The sequence below is a fragment of the Vigna unguiculata genome, chromosome 2 (genome assembly GCF_004118075.2).
Source record: "Vigna unguiculata cultivar IT97K-499-35 chromosome 2, ASM411807v1, whole genome shotgun sequence".
Taxonomy (NCBI): domain Eukaryota; kingdom Viridiplantae; phylum Streptophyta; class Magnoliopsida; order Fabales; family Fabaceae; genus Vigna; species Vigna unguiculata.
In genome coordinates this window covers 10,345,243-10,358,401 of record NC_040280.1, presented here as the reverse complement: position 1 = coordinate 10,358,401, position 13,159 = coordinate 10,345,243, and the positions used below count along the sequence as shown (strand labels likewise).

Genomic DNA, 13,159 nt, shown 5'->3' with positions numbered 1-13,159 from the left:
CCCCCTCACGAGTATGGTGTACCCGGCAATGGCAGCTCACTAACGCCTACCGTTAACTCTTGAAGGACCTCCTCGTAATTTCTCTCCTTACCATTGAACCTAGGAATACCCAGAAAAGGGAATATTGGGCCAGAATGCCCATTACAAGTAGGACCCATAGGTAAAAAAGTATAAATAGCATACTATTTTATGCATTGATTATGCATTAAAATGTTCTCTGAAACCCTGACATATCTAGTGTTGACTTAGGCAACAGAGTGTCTTTTGCAAGTCCCCCTGCGCCATCCTCGGAGTCCCTCTGGAGCAAGAGAAGATTCACCAGCGATCAAATACTAGAGCTCTCCAACAGATTTGTGGATTACAGTTTGGTCTCGCAAGAACAAGTTTAGGGTTCAGGATTCAAGGTTTATGGTTTAGGGTTAATGGTTCGTGGTACAAGATTAAGGATTCAGGGTTTAGGGTTTACGGTTTTGGGTTTTGGGTTCAGGGTTTAGGGTATATGCCTTAAGGTTTCGGGTTTCTGGTTTAGGGTTTGCGGTTACGGTTTAGTGTTCAGTGTTTATGGTTTAGGGTATAGCGTTTACGGTTTAATGTTCAGAGTTTAGGGTTTAGGGTTTAAGGTTTAACGTTTAGAGTTTAGGTTTAAGGTTTATGGTCAGTGTTTAAGGTCTAGGTGATGAGACCATCGGTGCCATCGATTGGCGGAAACGTGCTCCGTTCGCTGGAGAACGGCCCCCAAACGTCGATTGCTCGGTGGAATCGACTAAGAGACGCAGCGGAAGACTCTTAAGGTTAACGCTCGATTCTCTCAAGCTTCTCACTGGAATGGTAAACCCGACGAGGTGAAACCTAATCTAGGGTTTAGGGTTTGAGCAGAGATGAAAGGTGGGAGTACTCTCAACCAATATTCTCATTCATCAAAGCTAATCGGTACAATGGTTGGTTTGCCTTTTATAGATGAAGGCAATCGGAACATTAAACGAGAGAAGGGTGCCATCTAACACAAACCTAATGGCAACAGAAAACCCTAACGAATCCTAGGGGTGGAACGCGTGAAATAAGAATTCGCGTGACCCTAACCCTAAGGTGTGAGACGTATGCATAGGTGGCCTGGCTGGTGTGAAGATGCGAAAGCGTGAGGAATGTGTTTGGAGCTATGCGTGAAGTCACCTGGCTGCGCTCCTAGCGTGAGAGAAGAAACCTAGCAGATTGAAGGCGCTAGATCCTTGCGTGGGTCGCAGAAAGGAGTTGGGCTGCTACTTGTAAGCCCAAGATGGAAGCAGATTTCATGGTGCCTTTCACGCGTGATGTGAATTAAACATGCTGCAGATATTGTTGAAATCTGGACGCGAGGGCTGGAAGAAAATTGGGTTCTGGATGATGAATTGAATCTCGGCCCAATGACGACGTGATGTTGGTTGCTCGTGTGGAAACAGCGGCCATGGCTGATTGAGTTGGTATGGAGAAGAATTGGGCCGCAAGCCCAACATTTAATTGGCAGCTTGAAAAGTGAGCTGCATTTAGCAAAACAAACTAATTAAGAAACAACATTTATTTAACTAAAATAAAAGAAAATAAAGAAATTAAAAATATTGGGCCAGGCGTTGGCCCAATGCTATAAGCCTTATTGGGGTCACATCATCCCCTCCCCCTTGAAGAGGATCTGTCCTCAGATCTAGAGGGTTATTAAAGGCTCACAGCAACCAAAATAATAGTACCACCAGGATCAAAAACAAATCTGCAATAGTCATCAAATAAAATTGAATTAAAATCATAAAGACCATGCAGTAAAATTGGATGGAAAATTTGTGAAAATGGGCCTTTGAGGATTGAAAAAGATGGTATTAAGCCCACTTCACAAAAGAAATGTTTCACACTTTGACTAAGATGATTTTTGAAAAGAATTTTAATATCAAAGTGTGTTTTGGCAAAACAAGTTGAGGAGGATGAAATAAAGAATGAGATGGAGAACAAAAGTTTTGAAAAGAAAACAAAACAAAAGATTTAATAGAAAAGTGAGTAGAGGTTAAAGATGGGAAAACACCCTTTGAAAATGGGATCTTCATGTTAGGAATTGGTGAAGAATTGATCACCAAATCCCTAACACAGAGTTCTGTTCGCTCTTTTGAAATACACTTTAACTCTACCACTTGTGATGGTTTTGCAAGATTGCTCTCTTGTTTTATTTTTCTCTTTCCTCTAATTCTTTTCTCTCATTCTCTTCTTTTGCTTTTCTTAGACTCTCCTCTTTAGCCTTTTCTTCTTCCTCTCTTTTTTTTTCTCATTTATCTCTCTTTTCTCTTGTTCTCTTTTAGCACAGAGCTTCTCGAGCGCTTCTTTTTCTCTCTTCTTGTCAAATTCTCGAAGCATTTGATGTTTAGCTTGCTCTCTCTTGTATTTTTCTCTCTTTCTTTGTTCACTCAAGAGCAAGTCTAAATTGTGCTTGAAATCTTTTTCTAGTCTAGAAAACTTATCAATGTTTTGGATGAATGCATCCCCAATGTCAATAAAGTCTTCTATCCTAACTTGTTGTGCTTTAGTGATCCTAAATGAAGGGGGTATGAAATGTTTCCACATGCATGTTTTTAATTCATAAAATGTATTGATGCATGATGTTCTCCCCTTTTTCACTAGATATTGCCTCTCTTGCCACCAATCAAATGCACGTCCTACAAATCTAGATGTAACATGCTTAAGAATGTCTATATGACTATATTTACTAAACATTGGTTGCACCAACTTCTCAGTATCCCACATCCAATCTTTAAATGATATTGGTCCTATATCTTCCCCAAAGAATGGAATGTCACTATGAATGGTATGATGCAACTCCTGACTACAATGCCTATCTAAATGCACACTATTATGCCTATCTACATGCATAGGGCTAGAAGAAAAACTCATTTTGAAACACTTTTGACAAAACAATTTTTCACAAAGTTAATGAATTTTTATAGAGAAAGTAGTGGAAAAGAGTTCTAGAGATACTCCCAGGAAAGGGAGGTGAGTCACATGGACAAGCTTAGGAACCAAGCCTTTCCTAGCCAGAGATCTCTAAAATGATTTCACAAAATTTCTCAATAAAAATTACAAATGAAACAGATGGGTGAAAAACAAATTGACACTGTGTGAAAAGAGTAAAAACTTAAAGACCAAAAGAAGGTCAACTAGGTGTAAAACAAATGGCACCTAGATATCACGGTGACCTAAAACAGAAATTGCAAACACACAAAACCTGGGCATTAAAACATAACAGAAAACATAAAGGCGAAAAACTTAAACTAGACGAAAAATCCTAAGTGAAAATTCAAGTGGCCGTTGGAACCCCTTGAACATCACACTAAACGCTTAAACTATTACAAACTTGCTAAGGATGGGATTGCGCTAAAGCATTTTCCCACCTAAGCCAAATGAAAGGAAAACACTAAAATCTGAAAGAAAATTTACACAAAATCCCGTGACATCCAAAAACAGCAAAAACTAAAAAATAACAGTATGCTACGTCTCTCTCTCGGCTAGCCTCCAAAATATACCACCCTCAAGTGTGTGTACTCCTCCTTGAAGGTCCCAACTCACTCCTTTTTCCTCTCGGTGGCCACTCAAACTGTTTTTCCTCACCACAGCTGCACTTTGCAGAAAAGGTATCACCTACAAGGCTACCAAAAACAGTGAGTGCAAGTCAAATGAACCAAGAACAAATGAGTAGTCAGCCACGTTTGAGAGTAAAAGCAGAAAACAATAAAAGTTCAAATTTGAGATAAGGACAACATCAAGTGATGGATATAATAGACAAACTCAAGGATAGCCAATAAAGACAAGCAAGAAAAAGGCAAAGCAATAAAGGATAGCACACAAAAGGATCCTAAGGAATGTAGCTAGAGTAAGATGAATAAAACCAAAATCAAGAAGACACAAAACAAGTTGAATCAAGAGCACATGCAAATTGTATTTGAAATGATAGTAGTATCTGTGTGAGTTGTGCTACACTCTGTGCACACGAAGGAAGTAAACAAATTCCAAAGTCCTGCAACACTTTTCATTATTATATATATATATATATATTTTTCAGATTGTTTTCTTTTTCAGCATAATCTTTTCACTGATTTTCTTCCTTTTCGTGCAACTCTCAAAGACTTTTAAGAACAATTTACAACACTTGTACTACTTCCATTTCAATGACCAAATGCATATGGCAGATGACAAATGATCCAACTTAAAAAAACAATGATGAAAAGCACATTAGAAAGCAATGAAGTCACAAGAAACTCTCGGGCAGTGCAGAACAAAGATCAAAATGCAGCAGATGTGAATCAATCAAAATCAACCAGTTGCAGTAAAACTATAATAGCAACAAACTTTCAGCCAAAACAGAATGCACAACGCAGAATGCTGGAGGTTCAATTCTAATTGATGCATGTGTATGAAACTGAACGAATACATAGAAGCTGCATCAAAACAATAGAAAAACAACATTAGAGCAATTTGAATGGCCAACAGCGGTGAAAAACAAAAGTTGCAACTCAAAAAAGATGAAGCAACAGTTACTGATAGAGAACTAGGCTAACCACAGAAACGATAAAAGGTGATTAAGCAGACACACAAGGAAAACAAAAGCAGTTGCCAGTCAGATTCGAACGACCATGCAATAGGTACAAAATCTGAAGATTAGTCAATCAGAGCTCAAATAGACTGAAACATTAAAACTTGTGAATGCTCAAATAGAATGAGGCAGTGCTCAAACTCAAACAAATAAACTAGGCCAGCACTAGCATCAAAACATTTATCAAGCATGAACATGACTCCAGTAATGAAGACAAGCTGCTCAAGACAAGATCTAACATAGCCTAATAGAAACAACAGAGACATAATTCCAACCACAATTTGAATCAAATTAAGTGATATGGCCAGTTAAAAGCTGCACTAGTTCAAAGTCAGCCTAGACATCAACGAAACCACTTGATTTCCACTGGATTAATCTTAGCAAAGACAGATCTAGCACATATATGGAATCAAACAGATTTGGTTCAGTTATCAAGCATCATTGGCCCAAACATATACACCTCGATCATGAACATGAAGATACAAAACAATGAACACAGATGCATTTGGACTTCAAATTGATTTCAGAAAACAGAACAAGGTAACCAGTAGTAATTTTAGCAGAATTACACAGGAACAGTATCAATATGCACTGCAGAATAATTGCTAATGATCTAGTAGCAAGATGTGAACTCCACAACACACAGGAAACTAAACATACTCAGCACAACTGATGCAGAAACAGTTAACAACACACAATTCTATGGAAGCAACAACAGATAAAACGGCTACATAAAACCTATGACAAAACAGTGAGTTTAAAATTCAAAGCTAGGTAAAAAAATGAAATCAAAAGCTAACAGACATGCATTAAGCGGCGGATTGAGAGAGCTAGACATAAAATCATCACAGTATTCATTCAGAAAAATGAGAACAATTATTTTGAATCAATTTCAGCAAGGAAAAACACAACATCACCACGACACATATTCAATCAGAGAAGTAATCAGATAAGACTCAAACAGCGCATGAACAAGACCGGAAAGCAAACAGAAACGAAGAAATAGCTGAGATGAGACGAAGAATACTTAACTCACGGTGGTCCAAGAACGAGTGGCTCTGAATACCACTTGATGAGACCATCGGTGCCATCGATTGGCGGAAACGTGCTTCGTTCGCTGGAGAACGGCCCCCAAACGTCGATTGTTCGGTGGAATCGACTAAGAGACGCAGCGGAAGACTCTTAAGGTTAACGCTTGATTCTCTCAAGCTTCTCACTGGAATGGTAAACCCGACGAGGTGAAACCTAATCTAGGGTTTAGGGTTTGAGCAGAGATGAAAGGTGGGAGTACTCTCAACCAATATTCTCATTCATCAAAGCTAATCGGTACAATGGTTGGTTTGCCTTTTATAGATGAAGGCAACCGGAACATTAAACGAGAGAAGGGTGCCATCTAACACAAACCTAATGGCAACAGAAAACCCTAACGAATCCTAGGGGTGGAACGCGTGAAAGAAGAATTCGCGTGACCCTAACCCTAAGGTGTGAGACGTATGCATAGGTGGCCTGGCTGGTGTGAAGATGCGAAGGCGTGAGGAATGTGTTTGGAGCTATGCGTGAAGTCACCTGGCTGCGCTCCTAGCGTGAGAGAAGAAACCTAGCAGATTGAAGGCGCTAGATCCTTGCGTGGGTCGCAAAAAGGAGTTGGGCTGCTACTTGTAAGCCCAAGATGGAAGCAGATTTCATGGTGCCTTTCACGCGTGATGTGAATTAAACATGCTGCAGATGTTGTTGAAATCTGGACGCGAGGGCTGGAAGAAAATTGGGTTTTGGATGATGAATTGAATCTCGGCCCAATGACGACGTGATGTTGGTTGCTCGTGTGGAAACAACGGCCATGGCTAATTGAGTTGGTATGGAGAAGAATTGGGCCGCAAGCCCAACATTTAATTGGCAGCTTGAAAAGTGAGCTGCATTTAGCAAAACAAACTAATTAAGAAACAACATTTATTTAACTAAAATAAAAAGAAAATAAAAGAAATTAAAAATATTGGGCCCAGGCGTTGGCCCAATGCTATAAGCCTTATTGGGGTCACATCACTAGGACGTATGGTTTATTGTTGAGGGTGGTGGTGGTGGTGGTGGTGGTGATGGTCATGGAGGTGGTGGTTGTTGTCGTGGACGCGGTTGTGGTAGTGGTGGTTAGGGTTTACTGTTTAGTGTTTATGGGTTAGGGTTTATGGTTTAGGGTTTAAGGTTTAAGGTTTAGGGTTTAGGGATTATGGTTTTGATGAGGACATCTCTCACCAGCCTGGATCCAAGCTAACCAAAGAAGAGGAGAACTCTCTACAAGGGATAGGAGGTCCTATGACGAGATCCAAGGCCAAGCAAACCAAGGCAACATTACAAAGGCTAATTCTAAATCTCTTAGAAGATGTGGTCAAGGATCCTACACATAAGCTTGTTTACTTGATCACTTGGAAGGATGAAGCTAAGGATGAAGTTGAGCTCCAAAAGGCGTGAAAATATTGATTGGTGGCACATGGTGGCATGGGGACTTATTAGCGTGTTATGTGTGTGTGTTTTAATTAATGTAATGTTTTAATTCGTTATTGTCATGTGTTTAGGGGTTATTTCCGTGTATTTTTATTGGTATGTAAGGTGCCTTTTTCAGCACAAGCCATGTGGCGCATTGCTAGACTTAGTGGAGCGGTTATTGTGGTAGTGGGTGGTTACCTTGGGTAGCAAATTCAGCTTTTAGACAAAAACAATGTGGCTGGAAAACAACAGACAGATATTTTTTTTGAATGAAATTTTATTCTCCATTTTTCGTGAAGAACTTGGGTGAGTGTGATGCTCATTAATCTTTGTGTGAATCAAAGAACATCCAGCCATCATAGGTGTGAAGCTTATGTGTATAATGGTTGCGTGTGGGATGGTGTGATGCTATCCTCAATTGTCTTGTAAGTTTTGCTGGTTTTTTGTACTCCATTGTCTTTCCTTTGAATGTTAAATCCGCTGGTCTATTTCCATTGAAATTATAAAAAGGTTCAAAATCTAGAATCAGATTTTACTCTATGAATAATAACGTCCATAGCTAAGTCAGATGCGTTTTGGAATTGAGTGATGAGTGATTCTGTCCTAGTTTGATTCGTATCCAATTCTCTTCCATGTCAATTCTGTTCCAATCCATTCAAGACCCTTATTCGATCCTATCTCCATTAAGGTTCATATCATTTGGTATCAGAGCTAGGTTAAGGGTTTGTCTTGTATACTTGAACAGCAACAAATCTGAATTGCAACTTGTTAAGTTAGTTTTCTGAATTCTGGAAGAAAAAGAAAAGAAACTCAAGGGCTATTACATGTTAGGGCTGCTATACACAAATGTCCGAAACTAAAAACCTTAAATGGTGGTGTGTTCAAATTGAAAATCTGAATGGGCATGATATGTTGCGAGTTGCTGTATGCTCAAAGTTGTTGGATTCTGAAATGTTCAAGTATGTATTGTGAGTCAACACCGTGAGCTATTGCTTTGTGTTAGTGTGTCTTTGTGTTGTTGGTGTCTCGTTTTTTCTTTGCCTTCTTTATGTGTTTTTGGTATCTTGTTTTATTGGTCTCTAGTGATAGCATCATTACTATAATTGTTATATGCGCATTGTGCATTTAGGTAGATCATCTTTGTGTGGCTGAATTAACTTTGTGACTCTCAAGGATTGATTGCATCAAGAGTGGTAAAAGGCTAGAGAGAAATTTACATTATTAGTAAAAGCCGAATTGAGAGAAACACTTGAGAGGAAATTATTTGGTGAGGTAGATTAGGTGCTGGATTCTATTTGGCTTAACCTTTTATCTTGTCTACAAGCATTATTTTGTGAGATGGCAGATTCAAACCAAGAAGGAGGGGCAGGCATTAGTCCCATTCAAATGCAAGCTCTTACTCAACATCTTGAAAGATTACTCCGACAAGCCAATGATGAGATACATGAGAGAATTGATAGGTTGGAGAATGATGGAGTAACAAGAAGAGGTGTAAGGAGGCAAGAAACAAGGGTGGCGAGATATGATGAAGAAAGGAGGAATAGGGAGCAGTGGAGCAATCCTCTCCAAGGAATTAAACTAAACATTCCCTCTTTTGCAGGAAAGAATGATCCCGAAGCTTACTTTAATTGGGAGCTCAAGATGGAGAATGTGTTTGATTGCGGCAACTTTGAGGAGGAACAAAAGGTGAGGTTGGCAGCATCCGAATTCTCACACTATGCATTGATTTGGTGGCACAAGCTTCAAAGGGAGAGGCAAAGAGATGGAGATCCACCAGTAGACACATGGGAGGAATTGAGGAGGCTCATGAGGAGGAGATATGTCCCTGCATCCTATCAAAGGGATATGAAGTTTAAGCTTCAAAGAATTACTCAAGGAAGCCGAAGTGTGGAGGATTACCACAAAGAGATGGAGATGTTGATGATCCAAGCTAAGCTTGAGGAAGATCCTGAGGTAACAATGGCTAGGTTCATTAATGGGTTGAATAATGATATCCGTGATGTGGTTGAGTTGCAGGAGTTTGTGGAGATGGAGGATCTTCTCCATAAAGCCATCCAAGTAGAAGAGCAACTCAAAAGGAAGGGAGCTTCAAGGAGAATGGCGTCGTCTTCTACTTATGGGTGGAAGGACAAGGCTAAGAGGGAGGGATATAAGTCATCACCCTATTCGGCCAAGGGAGAGACCGGTTCGGCCATGAGTACCAAGGCCACCAAAGAAGCGGATCCTAAGCCTTCTAAGGGCAATGAAGCTGTACCAAAAAGAACTAGAGACATTACATGCTTCAAATGCCAAGGCAAGGGGCACTATGCATATGAATGTCCTACCAAGAGGACTGTGGTGATTAGAGATGATGGAGGATATTCTAGTGAGTCAGATGCAAATGAAGAATCTGAAGGAGAGGAGGATGAGGATGTTGGACCAGAAATGAACGAGAAGGGATTGTTGATGGTGAGGAGACTATTAGGATCTCATATACAAGCCATGGATGAAAGCCAAAGGGACAACATTTTCCACACTAGGTGTATTGTCCAAGGGCAACTTTGCATGGTGATTGTGGATAGTGGGAGTTGCGCTAATGTGGCTAGTACAAGGCTAGTATCCAAGTTGAATCTTCCTACCAAGCCTCATCCTAGACCTTACCGTTTGCAATGGCTAAGTGATGAAGGAGAAATTAAAGTGAAGCAGCAAGTGGAGGTGGCCATAGTCATTGGGACTTATTCTGATGTGATTTCATGTGATGTGGTGCCTATGGAGGCGTGTCATCTATTGTTGGGGAGACCATGGCAGCATGACCACAAGACCATCCATGATGGATTCTCCAACAAGATCTCTTTTACACATCAAGGAAAGAAGGTGGTGCTTAAACCTTTAAGCCCACAAGAGGTGTGTCATGATCAAGTGAGGTTGAAAGAGAAAATCATGAGAGAAAAGAAAGTTGAGAGTGGGAGCGTGGTAGAGAGTGTGAGTGACGAGAAAAGATCAAACACTAAGAGAGAGGAAAAGAGAGGCAAGGAGAGAAACACCAATGTGAGAGAGATAGCAAAGGAGAGGGAAGTGAGGAAGGTGTTGTTAGCACGGCAACCCTTATATATGCTTATATGCAAACCTGTTTTGAATACTAACCCTGAATTTCCCACTTCCTTGCCATCTTCTATTTCTTCTATTTTGCAGGAATTCAAGGATGTATTCCCCTCGGATTTGCCTAGTGGATTACCACCATTGAGGGGAATAGAACATCAAGTGGATTTGATACCTGGAGCCACCATTCCAAACAGGCCAGCGTATAGGAGCAATCCCGAGGAGACCAAGGAGATACAAAGGCAAGTGGAAGCTCTCTTGGAGAAAGGTTGGGTAAGAGATTCTATATCTCCATGTGCTGTTCCTGTGATTTTGGTGCCTAAGAAAGATGGTTCTTGGCGCATGTGTAGTGACTGTAGAAGTGTGAATAGCATTACCATTAAGTATAGGCATCCCATTCCTAGACTTGATGATTTACTTGATGAATTGCATGGTGCACAAGTGTTTTCAAAAATTGATTTGAAAAGTGGATACAACCAAATTAGGATTAGAGAAGGAGATGAATGGAAAACTGCTTTCAAAACCAAATTTGGGTTGTATGAGTGGCTGGTTATGCCATTTGGATTAACTAATGCACCAAGCACATTCATGAGGTTGATGAATCATGTTCTACGAGATTTTATAGGGCATTTTGTGGTAGTGTATTTTGATGATATTCTGATCTATAGTGCTGATTTGGACTTGCATGCTCAACATTTGCATTCTGTGTTATCTGCTTTGAGACATGAAAAGTTGTATGCTAATCTTGAGAAATGCATGTTTTGTCAAGACCATGTGGTATTTCTGGGTTTTGTGGTGAGTTCAAAAGGGGTAGAAGTTGATCAATCCAAAGTGAAGGCCATACAAGAGTGGCCAACACCCAAATCCGTGAGTGATATTAGGAGTTTTCATGGCCTGGCTAGTTTCTATAGGAGATTTGTGAGAGATTTCAGCACCTTGGCAGCCCCCTTAAATGAGTTAGTGAAGAAAAACGTGAGCTTCAAGTGGGGGGAAAAACAAGAGAAAGCTTTCCAAACTCTTAAGCAAAGACTAGTGAGTGCACCCATCCTAGCATTGCCCAATTTTTCCAAATCCTTTGAGATAGAGTGTGACGCTTCTGGCATAGGTATAGGAGCTGTTCTACTTCAAGAAGGCCATCCCATAGCATACTTTAGTGAAAAATTGAGTGGAGCAGCCTTGAATTACTCTACCTATGACAAGGAACTCTATGCCTTAGTGAGAGCCCTCAAAACTTGGCAACATTATCTTTTTCCCAAGGAATTCGTTATCCATAGTGACCATGAGTCTCTTAAGTATCTCAAGGGTCAAGGTAAGCTTAATACAAGACATGCCAAATGGGTTGAATTCTTAGAGCAATTTCCATATGTCATTAAGTACAAGAGAGGGAAAGGAAATGTGGTTGCGGATGCCCTATCTAGGAGACATGCGCTAATATCTATGGTTGAGACCAAGTTGTTGGGTTTGGAAGTGTTGAAGGGGTTGTATGAGGAGGATAAAGAGTTCGGCCAAAGGTACAAGGAGTGTGAAAAGATGGCCAAGGATGAGTACTATAGATTTGAGGGGTTCTTGTTTAGAGCAAATAGGCTATGTGTTCCTCAATCTTCCATTAGAGAACTCTTAGTGAAGGAAGCACATAGAGGGGGGTTGATGGGTCATTTTGGAGTGCTTAAAACTTATGACATCTTGCATGAGCATTTCTATTGGGTTAACATGAAAAAGGATGTAGCCAAACTGTGTGAGTCATGCATTGAGTGTAGACAAGCTAAGTCTAAAGTTCTTCCCCAAGGTTTATACACTCCTCTTCCTGTTCCTGAACACCCTTGGGTGGATTTGTCCATGGATTTTGTGCTTGGTTTGCCTCGATCAAGTACTGGCCGAGACTCCATACTAGTTGTGGTAGATAGGTTTTCCAAGATGGCTCACTTTATTCCATGCAAAAAGGTAAATGATGCTAGTCACGTTGCTGACCTTGTCTTTAAAGAGATCATTAGGATACATGGTATGCCTAGGAGTATTGTGAGTGATAGGGACTCTAAGTTCTTGAGTCACTTTTGGAGAAGTTTGTGGGGTAGATTAGGAACTAAGTTGTTGTTCTCTACTACTTGTCACCCCCAAACAGATGGCCAAACTGAGGTGGTTAATAGGACACTTGGTGCTATGCTTAGAGCAGTGTTGAAGCACAATCTGAAACGTTGGGAGGCTTGCCTACCCCATATTGAGTTTGCTTATAACCGAGCTGTCCATTCTTCCACTAATCATTCTCCTTTTGAGGTAGTGTATGGGTTTAATCCTTTATCTCCACTTGATTTATTACCTGTGCCTAACATTTCTGTGTTTAAGCATACTGAAGGACAGGCAAAGGCAGAGTTTGTGCGGAAGCTTCATGAGAAAGTTAAAGATCAAATCACCACGAAGAATGAGAGCTACGCAAAACAAGCTAACAAAGGTAGAAGGAGAGTTGTGTTCCAACCAGGAGATTGGGTGTGGGTACACATGAGGAAAGAGAGATTTCCCGAACAAAGGAAATCCAAGTTGCTGCCTAGAGGAGATGGACCATTCCAAGTCTTGGAAAGGATCAATGACAATGCTTACAAGATCCAAATGCCAGGTAAGTATAATGTGTCTCCTACTTTTAATGTTGCTGACTTATCTTTGTTTGATGCAGGTGAAGATGGTTCGGCTTTGAAGAAAAATGGTTCGGATTTGGAGACCAATCCTGTTCAAGAGGGAGGGAATGATGAGGACATCTCTCACCAGCCTGGATCCAAGCTAACCAAAGAAGAGGAGAACTCTCTACAAGGGATAGGAGGTCCTATGACGAGATCCAAGGCCAAGCAAACCAAGGCAACATTACAAAGGCTAATTCTAAATCTCTTAGAAGATGTGGTCAAGGATCCTACACATAAGCTTGTTTACTTGATCACTTGGAAGGATGAAGCTAAGGATGAAGTTGAGCTCCAAAAGGCGTGAAAATATTGATTGGTGGCACATGGTGGCATGGGG

The 13,159-nt window shown here is 40.5% G+C and overlaps 1 protein-coding gene across 1 annotated transcript; it reads left to right on the top strand.

Annotated features, from left to right (window-relative positions):
* Window positions 1-8,416: 8,416 nt before the first annotated feature.
* LOC114174455 lies at window positions 8,417-13,126 on the top strand. The gene is made up of 5 exons (XM_028059295.1): window positions 8,417-10,030; window positions 10,115-10,402; window positions 10,481-12,051; window positions 12,412-12,764; window positions 12,822-13,126. The coding sequence occupies exons 1-5, from the start codon at window positions 8,417-8,419 to the stop codon at window positions 13,124-13,126; spliced, it is 4,131 nt and encodes a 1,376-aa protein (XP_027915096.1).
* The last annotated feature ends 33 nt before the right edge of the window (window positions 13,127-13,159 follow it).